This window comes from Adiantum capillus-veneris, chromosome 7 (genome assembly GCF_014529385.1).
Source record: "Adiantum capillus-veneris isolate H3 chromosome 7, ASM1452938v2, whole genome shotgun sequence".
NCBI lineage: Eukaryota > Viridiplantae > Streptophyta > Polypodiopsida > Polypodiales > Pteridaceae > Adiantum > Adiantum capillus-veneris.
Window position 1 is genome coordinate 131335421 of NC_140937.1, and position 19681 is coordinate 131355101.

General features: G+C 41.5%; 1 protein-coding gene across 2 annotated transcripts; it reads left to right on the forward strand.

The window, feature by feature from the left end:
- The first annotated feature begins 6338 nt into the window (after positions 1 to 6338).
- LOC147454635 (uncharacterized) lies at positions 6339 to 8427 on the forward strand. Of its 2 annotated transcripts, XM_086517387.1 has the most exons (5): positions 6339 to 6571; positions 6765 to 6808; positions 7332 to 7384; positions 7505 to 7612; positions 7978 to 8427. In XM_086517387.1, the coding sequence occupies exons 1-5, from the start codon at positions 6510 to 6512 to the stop codon at positions 8095 to 8097; spliced, it is 387 nt and encodes a 128-aa protein (XP_086373513.1). In that variant the 5' UTR covers positions 6339 to 6509; the 3' UTR covers positions 8098 to 8427. The 2 variants fall into 2 exon arrangements, with proteins under 2 accessions (XP_086373513.1, XP_086373512.1); XM_086517386.1 differs by lacking the exon at positions 6339 to 6571 and having other exon boundaries at positions 6580 to 6808.
- Positions 8428 to 19681: the final 11254 nt, after the last annotated feature.

The following is a 19681-nucleotide window of genomic DNA, read 5'->3' on the forward strand; positions in this document are numbered from 1 at the left end:
AGTCCCCTAATGAATCTATCAAGCAATTGGTTGTTGTTGAATCGCTTATTTGGATTGCATCGAGAATTCAAATTCTTTAGGCGACTAATGAAGTCTCTCACGGATTCACCTTCTTCTCGTTGGGCTTTCTGGAGCTGAGAGGCTACACCCCAAAGTACTCCCTCTCGTATGTATTCTTTTAAGAACAGTCTCCTAAGAGTAGAGTAGATCGTTTTCTCTTCTACTCTTAAGGTTCTATACCAATCTCCAGTCTTTCCGCTTAGGGTCAAACTCAAAGCCTTACACTTATGTAGCTCATTGTGCTCTTCCAAGGAATCGCACACATGTTCAAAGACTTCCATATGCTTTCTAGAATCTCCGTCTCCATTGAATTTCTGTGTGAGCTTAGCTACTTGAACTGCCTTGCTCCTAGGCTCTCTATCAGGTGCACTACGCATGTTTTCTGCAATAGAGCGACCGATAGTTTGAGCAAATGCTGCCAAATCTCCTATTTGAGCAGGTATAATGGGTGTATGTGCTCCTGGAACCACATGTGAGATGGGAGTTGGCCTTGGCCTTGGCATACGCGCGACTCTTGGGTCCCATATTTCGTATGGTGGTGTACCAGACGGTGGTCCAAAGTTTACAGGCGTGGCCATAGGCATAGGGGGTGCCTGATATGGCATGTTATTATTAAATGGCATGGCTCCACTTGTATCAGAGCTTGGATAATTCCATTGTGGATTGTAAGCTCTTGGAATAATCGGAGGTGTAGGAGCTACATGAGGCTAAGGTACGACAGGTGCACATGATTGATACATACATGTAGGTATAGTTAGGGGCACTGTGCTACTAGGCATCAGCGCAGTATTAACAAATGAACTCCATGGTGTACTTATTGTCATGCTCACCACTGGGATATGCATGGTAGCCGTAGTTTCATTAAGAGAAAGATGAGCTAGATCTGGGAAGGTAAAGCTGCCACTTGTGGGCTCAAATTGTACTGAGGATCCTGGCGAAACAACATATGGAGGATCAATGGGGCTCACTGAGGGAGTCTCCATTTGTGATAGGGTTGGTTGGTTGGCCTTTCCCGTATCCAAGAATCTCATTAGGCATGTTGAAGGCATGTTGATCCCTGTGTTCTGTCTTTCTAACTCGACAATCCTATGGAGGACATCACAGACTTTTTGTTGTTGCTCATCTATGCTAGTAGCACCCGATGTGGATTGTAGAACATCTAACCAACCCACATGATAGGTGTGTCCTGTGTACCGATCAGTTAAAGCTTCTGCTTGTAGGTCATACTCCCAATTTTCGTTTAGGAATATCCCATCTAGGCCTGGCGTGCTGGAGGTTTCCCTTGAAGTGGAAGCATTATTGCTCCCCATAGCTTGCCCCTCCGTGACTGCTACCTTGGGAGCACTCTGTTGCTCGGCTGGCATGATTGTTGTCATAGGAGCCTTTGCTTTCAGGGCTCAACTTTGTTCTCGCCCTCGTAGGTTCTCAATTTCCCTCTCCCTTGTTGCTTGCATATAGCGTTCGATCTCTTGCACTTCGGCAAGACTCCTACCATCGGGTAGTAAAACCTCAGAGGGAGATAGTCCTAAAGGATCAGGAGGTGCAGTGGATGGAACATTCACATGCACACTCTCAAGAAGCATAGAGTCTATTTTAGGCATGAATGACGAATTTACTTCCCCACTCCCTTCATTTATTTCATTAACCGCATGTTCGGAGCGAGTAGCTCTACTAAGGGTCTCTTTAAAGCGGCTAAACACGCTGGACCCGGGCCGTGGGCCCATGGCATGCATGTCTTGACTTGAACTATCAGGGTTTGGTGTAGGATACCCCTCCATGACTTCGTAGTCAGAGGAAGAATCACTAGACGCGATATGAGGATCTTGGGTCGCGCTACCTTGAGTCCCGGTCGAAGGTCCAGAACCTAGGGTGGAGGAATAATGGGTGCCCGCGTAAATGGAGGCACTACCAATATGCTCGTGCTCTAACACTCGTCCAGAGCGTAGGTTCATATGACTTCCACACTCTAAGCACATTGGTGAGTGCCCGTGCAGGCCGCTCACTTAGTTTTTTTTTTTTTTTAGGTGTTTATAACCCAAGTTTTTCGTTATTCTTGGTTATTTTTTGTAACCAAGCCACAAAATATGGCGTGTAATAGCTCAAGACGAGCGTTTTGGCTAAAGGAACGTGCCGTTCTTTACAGCTCCCTATTCGGCTACGTGAAGCCCTCGAAATCCTAAAAATAGTCTTTATAGTCCTCGAAATCCTAAAAATAGTTTTTAAATATAAAAAGGTGTATAAACTATATTTTAAAACTGAGGACTGAGGTCTGGGTTTGGGCTTGAGCTTGGGGAATGATCCCCAGCCCGATCCTTCTTTTTAAAAAATATATATATATTTTTAGTTTTTTTTTAAAAAAAAGTCGCCGCGGCCGTGCCGCGCGCGCGCGCACACACACACTTAACCTACACCTAACTTATCTACTTATAGCTAATAGAGATACTGCCACACACACTCTAACACTGTTTACACAGTACTACAGTAGCTAACAGATCTACAAAACTAACCTTACAGAACTAACATTGAACCTTACAGAACTAACATTCCATAGCTAATACCTTAATTCTAACAATACATTGCAAAAAAAATTGTAACTCCTTCTTTACAGAAAACAAAAAAGACAGTTCAGTGTAACAAAAATCTTCTCCACACAACCACACACCTTCCTTCTTCACAAATCCTTCTCCACACAACCACACACCTTCCTTCTTCACAAATCCTTCAATTGAAATTGCATCACAAGAAAGCGTAAAGTGCTTAACCGAGCTTAGTGTAAGGCATTTCCCCGACAGCGGCGCCAAAAATGTGCACTCCTTGCCGCACTGTCGAAGCAAGGGACTTGCCGATACACCATGTGCGAGCCACAAATGGCTCCAAGCACACAACAAGCCTAAACTAGCAAGCTCAAGAGAGCAAAGGGTGTGTCACTCACCGCTCTACGCTCACCTTCGTGGTGGATTCCTCACCGGGATGAAGAAGAAGCTGCAGTCGTGCCGCGCTCAACCGCTTCGCCACCGTCGTGCCTTCGTAATGCTCGATCGCACACACACTCTCCCTCTCTCTCTCACACACATACACACACACACAAGGAGGTGAAGAAGAAGAAGATGGAGGTGGAGATGGAGCAAGAGCACTCTTCTATTGCACAAATGAGAGAATGAGTGAATTTTAGGTTTAGTTGGCTTTTATATGAGCTCACCCCATTCACACTTGGGTGCCCATGCTTAGCCAACTAATCCCTTGAATGTCCCGGTTAGAGTGCGCCTCTCATCGGCGATCACTCTTACCCTTTTCCTATTGGTCCGACAAGCCCGGTACCTGACTCTACCAAATACATAATACACGTCCGTCGTAGGTGATGGGGTGTCCGTGAGCCGTGAGGGTTAACAGTAATTCAAGTGAATATGCAACGCATACCTCCTATCCGCAAATCTCAAGCCGGTTCATGATTTTCCTCTAGAAATTTGCACTCACTTAATTAGAATAATTGTAGCACCCGCTCATCGTAAAGGATAAATACGAATATTCAACTACATAGAGAGAAGCATTGGGAATGGTGCTCAATGTTATTGAGTTCAGATACTATTTGTTGAAAAAGTTATTTCTCTTCTATGTAGATCATCAAGCTCTTTTGTATCTGATCAATAAAGTTGTCAGCTAGGGAAGATTGACCAGATGGATGATGTTTCTTCTCGAGTCATGGACTGAGATTTCTTACATACTACAATGAGGACCATCCAGAGTAGAGAGCATGACATTGTCTTTTTGTTGATAATGCTCTCATTTTCTGGCATGCTCGGTGGGACCTCAACTGAATTCTTGCTCCATCGCTCATTCGAGCCGATGGAACAGTCTGGAAGAGTTTGCAACTAGTCCAGACTAGCCTCTAACAAGGGGACTTGGTCGAGTAGATCCCCTTGGTCTAGCTGGTCGAACAGGTCTAGCAAATCAACTTGGTCTAGCAGATCCAGCAAGTGGACTATGGAATGCTTAGGTTAGAGGTCTAATAGTGCTGGGAGGTGGAGGTCCTCTTCTTGCTAGGCAGGTTGACTCTTAGGCTAGTCATGCATGACACATACAAGGCACTCTAAAGTTCAAGACTAGATCTTTAAGGTAAGAGAGATATTTGAGGTCTCTTGGGATTGTTTCCAAGATGTTTTAAAATCTGCTAGAGAGAGAGAGAGAGAGAGAGAGAGAGAGAGAGAGAGAGAGAGAGAGAGAGAGAATCTCTCCATATTTCCACTAATTGGGATTTAAAATGGGAGTTAACATTGGAATCTCTCCCTCTCTCTCTCTCTCTCTCTTTGTCTCTGTCTCTCTCAACACTTACCAGATAGATTTTTGAAATATCCCCTCCCTCATCTCTCAACACTTACCAGATAGATCTTTAAGATATCCCCTCCCTCATCTTAATTACCGAGAGAGAGAGAGAGAGAGAGAGAGAGAGAGAGAGGGAGAGAGAGAGAGAGAGAGAGAGAGAGAATCTTTGATTGCTTCCTTCTTCCTCTTACTCACATACACTTTGAAATCCAAAAAAAAACTCTCAAGTCATTTCAAAACCTTGTCTTCATAACTCTTCCATTTGTGGACTTCAAAAAATAGAAAAAAAGAAAAAGATTTCCTTTAGTTTTTAGCGCTACCATGAATTTTCCCTTTCGTGGTGCTCTAATTTTCCCATGAACCTATGGGAACTCCCTCTTAAATTCATTGGTCTCCCATAAGGGTTGCCACCAATATGAAACTTGCAACATCTAACTCCAACAATATTATACATTATACAAACGGAGGCCACCATCATCAACAATTAATGTCGCCAACACCACCCTCCACATGCACACATGCATGTGAAGGCATGGAACCACATAATGGAAGCAGAGGTAGCTCTTCCCTCTTATGACACCATTAGGGTGATGCCACATTATTGTATATATTGTGAGTCACAAACCCCAAAACCCTATGTGGATTTATTTCACTGCCACATAGCGTTCACTTGTGCTCCCTCATTTCAACCTCCCACAACATCCAAAAAATACACAAAAGTACTTGGTGAATTTTAAGCTAGAATGGAGTAATTTCGAACCCAATTGGGGCTCAGAAACATTCGGCTTGACCCCGAAGATTGGAGCGTGCACTATTGAGACCCCCCCTATATAACATACCTTTGAGGGTAGTTTAAAAATACCTTTTCTTAACATGTTTGAATGAATAAAATGACCTCTTATTTTCGGATGCAAAACCCTTTTATTAATTTATGTCTATTAATTTGACTAAAACTTTTGCATTTAAAAACCATATCTAGTAAACACATGTGGTACATTAACTTCATTACTTAGTATTCCCCCCCCCCCCCAACGAGCCCGGAGATGAGATCTAGCCAATTGAAAATATTCTAACACATTCAATCATGATGTTGCTTTCTTGTAGGTAATTCAAGTGAATATGCAATGCATACCTCCTATCCGCAAATCTCAAGCCAGGTTCATGATTTTCCTCTAGAAATTTGCACTCACTTAATTAGAATAATTGTAGCACCCGCTCATCGTAAAGGATAAATACGAATATTCAACTACATAGAGAGAAGCATTGGGAATGGTGTTCAATGTTATTGACTTCGGATACTATTTGTTGAAAAAGTTATTTCTCTTCCGTGTAGATCATCAAGCTCTTTTGTATCTGATCAATAAAGTTGTCAGCTAGGGAAGATTGACCAGATGGATGATGTTTCTTCTCGAGTCATGGACTGAGATTTCTTACATACTACACTGAGGACCATCCAGAGTAGAGAGCATGACATTGTCTTTTTGTTGATAATGCTCTCATTTTCTGGCATGCTCGGTGGGAACTCAACTGAATTCTTGCTCCATCGCTCATTCGAGCCGGTGGAACAGTCTGGAAGAGTTTGCAACTAGTCCAGACTAGCCTCTAACAAGGGGACTTGGTCGAGTAGATCCACTTGGTCTAACTGGTCGAACAGGTCTAGCAAATCAACTTGGTCTAGCAGATCCAGCAAGTGGACTATGGAATGCTTAGGTTAGAGGTCTAATAGTGCTGGGGCGTGGAGGTCCTCTTCTTGCGAAGCAGATTGACTCTTAGGCTAGTCATGCATGACACATACAAGGCACTCTAAAGTTCGAGACTAGATCTTTAAGGTAAGAGAGATATTTGAGGTCTCTTGGGATTGTTTCCAAGATGTTTAAAAAACTGCTATAGATAGAGAGAGAGAGAGAGAGAGAGAGAGAGGGAGATTCTCTCCATATTTCCACGAATTGGGATTTAAGACGGGGGTCTCTCTCTCTCTCTCCAAGACGCAAAATCCCTCTCGTTTGGAGGGGTTAGAAACAATGGCGTTGGAGTACTAAAACCGCTCGTACTAAAAGCGCCTTTCAACAAGATTGCACAAACTTTTGCTAGAAAAATGGTAGAAGCAGAGCTCCCAAATCCAAGCGGCGATGGCAGCCTTTGAAAGGCTGAATCGAACGACTTATAACAGATCTTCTCTCCCTTTTAACAGGTTGGATTCTACACTAAACCAACTCTTCATTTTGGCCTTCCTTTCACCTTAATCATGTAGTAATTAGCACATTAACTTTTGCTTAATCCTACCCACTAATCACAAGAGGTTCATTTAATATGCAAACTATGCTACAACTGACATTCCTTTTTCTTTTTCTGTGGTTGACCATCCTCTGCCCTTCGTTCATTAGCTCTGCCGCCGCCAGGCGCTGCACTCGCGGATGTCATGTAGAAGGTATCGGTATATCCTGCATGTGCCTCTGCATTGCTTTTAAATTAAAACTTTACACCGATACAAGAAGATTTAGAATTTTTCTCATGTAGAAAAAAGCAGTCTTTTTCAGTGTTTTTCATACAATGCATAACATCAGGAGCTTCTGCTCGAGAGGCGCCGCATACCTAGCTAGGTCCACCGGGCCAGCGGTCCCGTGCCCCCCATCGTACCTAGCTAGGTATGCAGTGCCTCCCTCACAGAAGCTCATGATGTTGAGGTAAGTCGCAATGTGGGAATTATTGTGAGAATTTGTCCAAAACTTCTTGTCGCTGGGTATATTGCTGTTGCACACATTTTTTTAAAGGTGAATGTGCCCCTTGCAACATTTGGTTTAATACATTTGTCTTAAGTGCTATTGCTACTTGTCCCAAGTTTGATTCATGCTTGCAGGCTGTAGTATTAAATGCTGATCTTAATTTGTAGAGCAGCTAGCTGTGATAATGGTAGGTTTAACTCACCCAATCATGACGTTGCTTTCTTGCAGGTAATCCAAGTGAATATGCAATGCATGCCTCCTATCAACAAAGCTTGGCACAGGTTCATGATTTTCCTAGAGAAATTTGCACCATCTTTAGCATGGTTGTAGCACCTGCCGCTCATCGGCAAAGCCGGCCATCCGCTTGCTAATAAGTGTGCCTATATTGTAAACAAATGCAGAAAACAACATTAATCAGTAGGAGATCAAGGAGGCTGCCAATAGATACCAGCAGAAAGAGTCCTGCATTATATCATGGCGTCGATAAGCCAGCAGAGACTCCAACCGAGGTAAACGACATATGGTATTGAAAGTCTGTAAGCAATTAGATTCACTGCTTGGCTCATAATTGCATTATGCAATGAAACCAGCTTCGAACCATTATTAAAATTATGAGATGATACCATCGAACCAAGAATTTAGCCGGCATTAATGCTTCAAGAGGATCGCGATAAATATAGTTTGTAGTATTCTGCCCATTCCAAATTGCTGATGCGCAGATTAGCTTGCTGTTAGCCATAGCTGCATGTAACTTAAGACATTAAGAATCTGATAAATTCCCCTCATTTAGCTACTGCAAGAAAAAAACCTGCACTAGAGAGTCTAATTAGGCAAATTACATGTAATTGATGTAGCTTTGCTTCTGAGATTGCAGAGTGAGATTGCTGCAGAAAACAGGAGGGCATTAAGGAGGGAGTGGTGGTCATCGTCAGATCCGGCATTCCAGGCAGATTACTTCAAGGCGCGACCGCACCCGCCAAAAAACAATCGGTAGAGGAGGGGCAGTCATGATCAGACGTGCTCATTGAGTATATGAGCTGCTTCCAGGAACAATATAGTTTTAATTAGAGTTGCTGGTAGCCAGCATTATCCCCTTTGTTTATCTGCACAGGGTTCTTTTTTAGCATTACAAGTAGTCGTAGTCTGTGCGTGCGCGCTCCGGATACAAGCTCATACATCAGCTTACAATTTTGACACAAGCTTACTTATAGGTGCCTCTCTCGACACAATAGTAGGTCAAGTTTTAGGCTATATATTTTACCCTTCGGGGTTTGCATTTTGGGATTTTATGTTTTGCTCGGTCGATACAATATAAATTGCAGTTCTCTCTCTCTCTCTCTCTCTCTCTCTCTCTTTTGGTTATGCCATTTCCCTCTTAAATGCATGTCAAAGATGTTTGTGTTACCATATACATGAGGTCGTGATGTGTGTGAACACATTTAGAATCGTCGGGGCATTTTGTTCCTCTTTAGGAGGTTTTTTCTCCATGCATTGTATATATGTCCATTCTAGGACTATCTATCTTCCCATTGCACACTAAGTAAAACACTCTCTATTGTGTGCCTTGAGCTTCCTTCGTCTTCTCCAAGCTATGTATGTTTTCTTGTAACCCGAATTCCAACAATTGGTACCAGAGTAGGTTGTGTCCTTCCGGGTTCAGTCGCAAGCAGCTCCAGCACACGCTTGCTCACTTTCTTTGATTTTTGGGAGCTTTGGCGAGCGTTTGCAGGTGGACAAAAATTTCGGGAAAGGCGGTAGAGCTTAGTCTCCTTAGATTTTTTATTTGGGCTCATTTCGGACTCCGTTTCCACTATATGCGCAGTACTGCATATGCTATTTCGTCATTTTGTACAGAATTTCTGTCAGTGTCCTTTTTTGCATAACAAGTCCCTTACAGTCTTCTACGGTTTGTGCTATATAGCACGTGTTGTTCTCACTTCGTTTCTCCTTTTTCGGGCAGTTTTCACATCAGGTGCAACATTTACCATGGCTAACAATAACACAGATGTGTTCAAGATATTTGCTGTTGAGGACAGATTGGATGGGGATAATTACCCAATGTGGGCTTACATGATGCAACATGTTCTTGTGTCAAAGGACGTCTCGAATACTGTGCAGGACATTGATGTACGTCCTGGTTTCGAGGATGTAGGCGATGTTGAAGATGTTGCAGTACTTGCTGTTGTTAGAGTTGTTTTACCTACGACAGAACAAGCTCGTTGGGATGTAAAGGATGCGCAGGTTCATGCGTTGATTGCGTTGTCTGTGAAGCGCACCATTACTCCTCACATTCGTTCAGCGAAATCTGCAAAACAGGCTTGGGATATTCTGATCGGTCTTTATGTAAGCCGCAATATTGAGGCAAAAATTGCATTACTGCGTAAAGAGCTGGAGTTAAAGATTATACATGAGGAAGATGATATGGGCACTTTCCTTGATGGTTTCAAGGATATCAATGAGCAACTTATCTTTGCAGGTGAAGTCATTTCAAATATTCCGTTGTGCAAACTGTTCTTGATGCCTTGTCAAATTCTTACCAGACTTTTGTTAGTACTTGGAGATTTAGGACCCAAGGAAATCCTGAAGTTATCAAGTTTGATGCATTGTGTACATTGCTGTTACAAGAGTCACTTTCCAGAAAAAACAGGACTAGACAGCGTGCAATTGAACAAATTTTATTGCTGCACAAAGGAAGGGTGGTAACAACAATGCAGTCACTTCTTATGGTTCTTCTGCGAGCGGAAAATCACCTGTTACTAATACTTCTGCTGGCAACAATTCGTCTAGAAACTCTTGTAATAAGGACAAAAAGAAGATGTGATGCCATTATTGTAAAGGTAATGATCACTTGATCAAGCAGTGTCCTAAGTTGAAGGCCAAAGAGACTAAGAAGAAAGAGGGTGGTTCCACTACAAATGTTTGTTCCATTACAAATGTAAACTATTGTTGAGTCTTCTGTGAAAGGAGACTGTGATGCTGATGTTGATACAAAATGGGCTTTTAGTGTAGAGTGTACCTATAATCCTCTTGTCCATGATGCATATATATCAATTGTTGCAGATTCACATGTGTGGTATTTTGACAGTGGTGCTACAAAACACATTACCTCACATCATGATTTGTTCACCTTTCTTGAGTCTGTCCCTCATAAGAATTTAGTTACTTGTGCCAACAACGCCTCTTATCCGGTTAAGGGAGTTGGAAAGATTGTGCTTATTACTGCTGCAAATGCTAGTTCTTTCATACTTGTTGATGTACTTTGTGTACATGGGATCAAGAAGAATCTTTTGTCTATATCTGCACTTGCTAGACTTGGACTTGTAGTCAAGTTTGTGGATGACAGATGTACAGTACACGATCTCAGTTTTGGTAGATGAAATTGTTGCATCTCGCATATTATATCGTGGGCTGTATAAGCTCACTTTGTACGACAAGTGTGGGCAAAATTTACAAATGCAGTTTTGGATTCAAAGGCTATTTCATATGAAAAACTTTGGCATGCACGTTTTGGTCATCTGAATTTTGCCAGTTTGCTGCGCTTGCAAAAATCTGATATGGTTTCTTCTTTGCCGCCTCTTGAAGCACCTGCCAAACATGTTTGTGAAGACTGTATTTTGGGTAAGATCCAGTGTTCTAAGTTTCCAAAGGATGGTTCCGTTAGGGCCACATGCAGATTGCAGCTTGTGCATAGTGATGCTTGTGGGCCCATGCAAACTCCATCCTTGTGTAATTACCTTTACTTCATGACCTTTATTGATGATTACTCCAAGCATGCACCATGGGTATTTCAGCTTAAAGTGAAGTCCGAAGTATTTATGTGCTTCAAACAATTTCTGGCTATCAATGAAAATGTCTCGAAATGTACTATAGACACTCTCCGTTCTGATCAAGGGGGGGAGTATATGTCTCATGAATTTAATGCATTTCTGGCTAATTGTGGGATAAAATACCAATGTACAGTGCCTTATACTCCTTAGCAAAATGGTGTTGCTGAGAGGAAAAACAGGTTACTTACAGAAATGGCACGATGTATGGTCAAAAGTCAAGCTTTGCCGCATTCTTTTTGGCTTGAGGCCATCATGTGTGCCACTTATATACTAAACTGGTGTCCGACAAAAGCTTTGCAGTCTATTACTCCATGTGAAGCATGGCATGATAGAAAGCCTTCTATTGAGCACATGCATGTTTTTGGTTGTTTGGCATATGCTTTGGTGCCACAAAAACAACGCAAAAAATTGGATGATAAGCCTGTTAAATGTATTTTTGTTGGTTATAGTGCTAAAAGCAAAGCTTACAGGTTGTATCATCTGCAAACAAAGCATATCTTGGTCTCAAGAGGTGTTGTGTTTGTGGAAGGTTCTGTTCAGCCCTTGCTATCATGTACTTATAATTTTGACACAAGCTTACTTATAAGTGCCTTTCTCGACAGCAATAGTAGGTCAAGTTTTAGGCTATATATTTTACCCTTCAGGGTTTGCATTTTGGGATTTTAGTTTTGCTCGTTTGATACAATGTAAATTGTAATTCTCTCTCTCTCTCTCTCTCTCTCTCTCTCTCTCTCTCTTATGCCTTTTCCCTCTTGAATAAAAAGTCTTGAGTTCAACTCTTCTCATTGGCTAAATCTTTAAGGTCTCGTTTCCTACGACGTTAAAACCCTCTTATTCTTCTTCTTCTTCTTCTTCTTCTCTCTCTCTCTCTCTCTCTCTCTCTCTCTCTCTCTCTCTCTCTCTCTCTCTCTCTAGTTCTCTCTCTAGTGTTAGGAAAAAACCGGGGTCGACGAATGTATTTTAATCGGCTGAATCCTCAAATCTCGATTAGATTTTGAGCTTGCCTTGAAGAAAACCAGGAAGTTTTCATAAGTTTTAGTGTATTTACCGGGAGAAGCTTCAAATCTTGATCCAAAAACCACGAGAATTTCAAGTTTGCCCTTATTTTCTTCAGTTGGGAAAATGCATTTTTCTAGCCGTGTGAGCTCTCTCTCTCTCTCTCTCTCTCTCTCTCTCTCTCTCTCTCTCTCTCTCTCCAACATGTGTTATGCAATGTCAAAGATGTTTGTGCTTAATGGGAGATTAGGTAGGCGTCACGCCTTTCATTTTCAATAGAGTTGTGTTAGACTATCTAAGAGTGTAGAGATGGTGTTTTAAAATTGTCATAATAAATAATATTTAATTCTCCTTAATGATTTTCTCATGTTAAACTGATCATTTAATATGGGGAAGTGCCACGGGAGAAAAAGCTAGAATATTGGTTAAGCTGGCAGGGTGACCACATTAGGGATCCAAACGAGGGAAAATAGGGATTAAAAGGAGGGAACATCTGCAAAATACCAAGGTGCAACAATGGGCTTAAAAGACCCTAAGGTTGAGCCCATTAAGACTTACAAAATGCTAAGGTTCCAAAATTCAAAGGTTGTATCCAAAGGTCAAAACCTTAGGGAAATTGGATGCTTTGTGTGTGTCCCAAAGTCTTTCACAATCCCTATAAAGGAGGGGGCAAGCCCAAGAAGTAGGGGATGAAGAGAAACTCACACACACACACATACACACACACACACACACACACACACACAAGCTCCCTTTACACAAAGGGAATGAGGGACACAGCCCAGATGCCCACAAGGTGTACTCAAATCCTATTGGATGGCCTTGGAGCTGGACCAATGAGAATTAGTCTAGAGTAAATCTAATATAATTAATTTAAAAAAACTTAATAAAAGAACCAATAAGAATTAAGCTCTCTAGAAGACTATTGGATAGTCTCCCAAGGGGTCCAATGAGCATTCAGCAGCCCAATGGCTTACCTGATTCCTATTGGCCAAGAGGCAAAGGGGTCCAATGAGAGTTTAGTTGCATATATTAACTACCTAAAGCTCTAACAAAAGGGGAAAAGGGAACACATGTCAGAAGGCTATCACTTATGCTCCTGAAATCCTATTGGCTAAGCCCGGGGAGGTCCAATGGGGTGTCTGCATGAGCAAATAGCAAGAGGGGTCGACCAAGAGAGAGGGGGGACTAATTTTCTCAAGGAATTATTGGATTACACACTCACACTAGTCTATGTGTGGAGTAAGAAGACTCTCTCTCTCTCTCTCTCTCTCTCTCTCTCTCTCTCTCTCTTCTCAAGCTTTAATGGAAAGCTTATCACCTACTCCAAGCTTGTGAGAAGGGATGCCTACACCAACAACTCTTGGATTTGTGATGCAAATCCAACCAAGAGCCAAGCGTTCAATGCATGCTCATCCCTCTACCATGCTAATTACTAAGCTAAGCTATGCTAATATGATGATTATGTGAGGATATGTACATCTTTCTTGTAAGACTACTCCTTCTTCCTCTCAATCTACTCTCATACCCTGCTAGCTCTCACCATCTTCGAAGGTGTGTGAGGTCTTGGGTCTGAGACCATGAGGGAATTGATGTTGTGTTTGATAAGTGTTTTGCTTAGTGCTTGAAGTTTCCATCTTCATTGCACTAGCTAGTATTGAAGGAGCACAAAGAATTGTATTGTAAAAAGTCTCTCTTAATGGGAGAAACCATAATACAAAGCCTTTTGGAGGGGGGACCAGCTCCATGCAAATCCGGTCCTCAACTATTTTCAATTGCTTAATTTCTCTCTTTTGAAGTATTGTCCATGCTATCTAACTAGGTGTTATACTTTTTGTTGCTCTCTCCACCCAAGCACTCTTGTTATTCTCATTAATTATTCTAATGAAATGCTCACTATGTTCATGCTATTTTCCGCTACACACAAGTTACTAGACCATTATATGTTACATTGGTATCAGAGCACAAGGTTTCTCTTTTTTTGATCAAGAAGGGAGGTCCTCAAGCTAGCTATAAATGGTTGGTATTATTAATTGCATGTAAGTAAGTAGAATAGGGATTTTTCAGCCTTGCAGTGCGCCTACCTTTGTGCAGCTTGAAGCTCTCTCCCTATGAATCCATTCACAAATATGTAGACAAGTTTTGAATCCTACAACTCAAAGCCTCTGTCTTCAAAAAGTTGGATTTTGGAGAGCAAAATCAACAATTTTGTGCGGGCTTAACTGAAGAAATGGCGGAGTATGTCAACTCCCAAAGGCCACACACCATATTGGTGGTTATACACCATACTATGGTGGATTCTCAAATCAATTTCCAAACTGGGGCTAAAAGAAATTCTAAGCCCACAAAAAAAAAGGGTTCCAATGAGCCTAAGGGGAAGGACAATGTCCAAACGTTTCCTAACGGCAACTCCAACAAAGCTAAAGAGAAAGGAGTTTACAAAGGCAAAAATAAACTCTCTCCTCAAGAGCTTGAGCATTATCACAAGGATAACCGTTGTTTCAAGTGCGGCGAGCAAGGGCGTGCGTACAGCGCTTGTCTCCAAAAGAACACCCGCCATGAACCTCCTAGAGCTACCTTGGTCGAAATCCAGGAGGAGGAAACTCACCACAAAGGATCTCCTTTATGCCATGCTTGGGGAAAGGTAACAGAACATGATGCTTTTATTCTCTTTGACCCTGGTTCTACTCACAATTTCATATCCACAGAGTTGGCCACCAAGCTAGGCATACAAGCTTACGAGATGGGAGATGTCCTACCCGCAGACGGTGCTTTCAAGGGGCAAGAAGCTTCAGTCACTCCATTAATCGGGAAATTGAGGCTCCATGTCCAAAGCGATGTGGACAAAGAGGACTTCTTCATCTCTCCTCTCAAGCATGAGGATGTAATCCTAGGGGCACCATGGTTTGAGCACGTGGCTGCCAATGTTAAATTCCCTAAAAGGAGAATCTCCTTTAGGTTCAAGGAAAAAGATATGTACATAGATGCTAAGGAAATGGGTAACACCATACCCATTGTACATACACAAGATTTCAATAAGTCAATAAAGAGCTCTATTTCCGTGTACATGATTTTTGTTAAAGACTCTGAAAATGAACCTAATGTTTTAGCAAAAGAAATTATACACAACCAAAAGGAATTAGAGTTATCCAATTTTCTCAGGGGTTTCAAGATGTCTTTATTGACGACATCCCTTGTGAGCTACCTCCTAAATGGGGCAATGATGACCATGCAATTGAACTTCTTCCAAGAAGTTCACCGCCTAACAAACCTCCTTATAGAGTTTCTCAAGCTCAACAAGAGGAGATTATGCGGCAAGTGCATGAGTTAGTTGAGAAGGGCATGGTTAGGCCTAGCTCATCTCCATTTTGCTCACTTGTGCTATTAGTGCAAAATAAAGACGGCACATATCATATGTGTGTCGACTATAGAGCACTAAATAGAATCACTATCAAGAATAGATTTCCCGTTCCATGGGTAGAAGACTTATTTGATAAGCTACAAGGGTCCACCGACTTCAGTAGGATTGACCTAAAAAGTGGCTATCATCAAATAAGGATAGTTGATCAAGACATTGTAAAGACCGCATTTTGCACTACGTTTGGTCTTTACGAATATATTGCCATGCCATTTGGCTTGACCAATGCACCAGCTACATTCAACCGCTTGATTGGAGAAGCTATTCAGGCCTCACCAAACCTTTCCTGGAGTGTTCTTTGATGATAACATCATCTACTGTAACTCATTAGACGAACACAAGCAACACCTCCAGGTAATATTTCAAGTTCTAAGAGAGAATAAACTTTATGTTAATCGAAAGAAAATTAAGTTTTTCTTGCAAGAGATTCAGTATTTAGGTCACATTATCTCTCAAGATGGCATCCAAATGGATCCATCGAAGTTAAAGGTAATAAAAGAATGGCCTAAACCAAGGAATCTTCATGAACTAAGAAGCTTTATAGGTATGTGTGCATACTATAGATGCTTCATAGAAAAGTTATCACTAATAGCAGGACCATTACATGACCTAACAAAGAAAAAAGTTAGGTATACATCGTCTGCCAAGGAAAAAAATGCTTTCAAAAAGCTTATCTCTGAACTTGTGCTTACATTACTGGATCTCTCAAATCCATTTGAGGTCCAATGTGATGCTTGTGGTGATTGCCTTGGAGCTGTTTTCTTCCAAGAAGGGCACGCCATAGGCTATGAAAGTCGAAGGCTCGAATTGTTGAGCAAGTTCTAGGAATATATGAAAAGGAACTCCTCATAGTTCTACATGCCATAGACTCATGGAAGCACTATTTATTGGGGACTCCTTTCATTCTGCGAACGGATCACCAAAGTCTTAAGTACTTCATGACGGAAACCAAGCTCTCCGACAAACAAATGAGGTGGGAAAAACAATTTCATTTTCATATTGCTCACATTGCTGGCAAGCATAATCAAGTAGCCGATGCACTCTCAAGACGGCCGAGAGTGAATGCGGTTTCCATAGCAACTCACAATGATCTACCTTCTATGATAGATGAGTATGCTATTGATCCCTATTTAAGAGATGTGGTTTCAGCCCTTGCACTAGGGAAGAAAGAGGAACCATTTACTTTACGAGATGGTTATCTTCTCTATGGCAATAGACTATGCGTTACTAACTCACTCCGTGAGAAAGTAATGTATAAATCTCATGCTCCTCCTTATGCGGGGCATAGAGGGATTCAATCTACCCTAAAGGGGATTGAAACATATTTTTATTGGCCTACCATGAAAGAAAACATACAAGTGTATGTTTCTAAATGTGTGATATTCCAAAAGACAAAGTTTGATAGAGGGAAGCAACCTGGATTGCTTCAACCTTTGCCAATCCCTAATTCACCATGGGAGAGCATATCCATGGATTTTATCTTTGGATTGCCTAAGTCTATCGATGGGAATATGGACAATAGTAGACAGGATCAGTAAACAAGCTCAATTTATACCTCTCAAAAAGACTATCAAAGCCCATCAAATGGCAACCCTCTTCATTTCACAAATCTTCAAGTACCATGGCTTGCCAATGTCCATAGTGTCAGATAGAGATCCTAGAATGACCAGTAACTTCTGGAACGGTCTCTTTGAGAATTTAGGAACAAGGCTAAACTTCTCTTCGGCCTATCACCCGCAAACGGATGGACAAAGTGAAATAGCTAACCTAACAATCCTCAATCTACTAAAAGCCTATGTAACGGAAGTAGATCAAAGATCTCAATGGGAGAAGTACTTACCCTTAGTGGAGTATGCCTACAATAATACTGTACATACTTCCACGGGAAAAGCACCTTTTGAGGTAATTGAGGGAAGATCAAAAAGTCCCCTGCTACTTAAGGTACACGGGAAGATCTTCGCTACTGCAGATGAGTATAGCCGAGACCTACAAGAATCTTTCCAAAAGATTAAGGATGCTATCTCTATCTCACAATAACGGCAAAAGGCTGTTGCTGACAAGCACAGAAGAGCCCAAGCCTTTAAAGAAAATGATTGGGTCTTACTCAAATTCTCCAAGGCTCGATTAAGGCACACGACGGGCAAGAATCCTACGGGACACCAAAAGTACTATGCTAAGTACTATGATTTGGGAAAGTGCCAGGGGAGAAAAAGCTAGAATATTGGTTAAGCTGGCAGACCGACCACAGTAGGGATCCAAAGGAGGGAAAATAAGGATCCAAAGGGGGGGCCATCTGCAAAAGAGCAAGGTTCAACAATTGGCTTAAAAGACCCTAAGGTTCAGCCCATTAAGACTTTCAAAATGCTAAGGTTCCAAAATTCAAAGGTTCTGTCCAAAGGTCAAAAGCCTAGGGAAATTGGATGCTTTGAGTGTGTCCCAAAAAGTCTTTCACAAACCTTACAAAGGAGGGGGCTGTTGGGATTAAAGCCCAAGTAGACTCTTATACGGATATGGCCGGCCGTCCGCCGCCTGCCTAGCTCACTTATCACTAACTCTTTGTATATACTCACTTATACTTGTGTGAATAATAAGATTTGAGAGATAACTCTTCAACGAATTCTTTGCGTACTGTGTAATCTCTTTGTCTGTGTATCTGTGTGTGTGTGTGTGTGTGTGTGTGTGTGTGTGTGTGTGTGTGTGTGTGTGTGTGTGTGTGTGTGTGTGTGTGTGTGTGTGTGTGTGTGAGTCGGTCTAAGCTCCGCTCCGCGACTTCAATTGGTATCAGAGCAAGGTTTGGTGCGTTTTCGTGTAATCGCGTGCGTGCACACTTTTTAGGCAGATTCTGGATCCGAAGCTTGGAAATTCACACTTGGTGTTCCGGGAGTATTTCCCAAAGGTGACCTGGAGTTTTACCCCCCTCTCGAAGTTGTTTATGCCCTCAGAATTTCATTCTGAGTACTATATCAAAAGATAGGTTTCAGCTGCTGCAAAGAAACCCGTCTTGTGTAGATTGGGAAGCAGGAGGTGGTCGGCATCAATATCGGCACCGACATACATCACTCATTAGTCTTCAAAGCATCATCTATAGACCAGGTACACATATATATCATCAGATATATATATTGCAGTCTGCATTGCTACTTCTTGTGCTTGCTAGGCTCCATGGGAGGTGTGGCCATACGACGGCTTAACACTAGAATGGTAACCTAACAGGACATAAAAGTGTCCTTTCAGGGTTTTGGGAAAAAATTCCAAAACCATAGTAGATCCACTCATTTTGAAAAATCCTTTCATGAGCTTATAGTTCAATAACTACTACATATGGAAAAAATGAGAAACTTGTAATTTTTCTCATCCCTTGGTCACTACAAGCCTCCAAAGTTGATGGACCAGTGCATTTTGCCCAAAACAGCAATTTCTTACTGTTGATTGCATATAAATAAGAGTGGAGATTTTTGTAGGACATGAGATAAAATGCCCCGTTAACTTCAATGGGTTGGTGACCAAAACATATGGTTGCTTTTACCTCACTAATTTTTTTTTGGGCAAAAAAAATAGGTACAAAAAAGTTGCATTTTTGCCATTCTGCGGACCTATCATCAAAGTTTCTATAGTCACGCTCAATAAAGATACTATATACATGTTTTATTAGTTTCCTTGGGCCTCTGGATTCAAAAGTAGCCATGGAGCATGTCAAAAGGATAATGGATCTCTTACAATTGGAACCTTGGGGGCAATGATAAAGTGCTAAATATAGCAAACATGAAAAAAATGGGTTTAGCATTATGACCTCTAGAAACCCTTAGAAACCACTCAATATCTAGCCAAGTTTGTAGTCTATGATTAGATATGGTTACTACCTACAAAATACACACAATTGGCCTAAGAAACTAGCAATATTGAGAAAGTTATACTTGCTACTCTAAAATGTATCGTATTCTTTAGCAATCAAAAAACTTAACGATCATCATATACTATGCTATATAGCATATTAGGTCCCCCAAAACTCAAGGAAGATTAGCTTTATGTTATACATTACACTTACACAATCAAAATTGAATTTGGATATCAAGAAAGCCACCAAAAAAAATCATAAAAGTGCTAATTTTGGCCAAAAAACAGGATTATGCAATTCTTGTAAATTGGTCATAACTTTCAATTTTAACACTTAGCTCTCCCTACAAGCATCAAAACATGTTGAGAACTATGAAGGCCTAACCTCTAGCCATCTAAACCTCACAAACATGAAGTTTAGAGTGGTATAGTTGCCAAAAATGAAAAAAAAGCCAAAAACAGGACCAGTTGTTTCACACAGTTTAGGTTCAAAAATGTTGTGC

What these genes read in the sequence shown, in the direction of transcription:
- LOC147454635 (XM_086517386.1), top strand. Translation starts at nt 6,691, where the DNA reads ATGCAAACTATGCTACAACTGACATTCCTTTTTCTTTTTCTGTGGTTG. An exon ending in TCGCGGATGTCATGTAGAAG is followed by an intron (nt 6,809 to 7,331) that starts GTATCGGTATAT and finishes GCTTTCTTGCAG; the next exon opens with GTAATCCAAGTGAATATGCA. An exon ending in ATCAACAAAGCTTGGCACAG is followed by an intron (nt 7,385 to 7,504) that starts GTTCATGATTTT and finishes AAACAAATGCAG; the next exon opens with AAAACAACATTAATCAGTAG.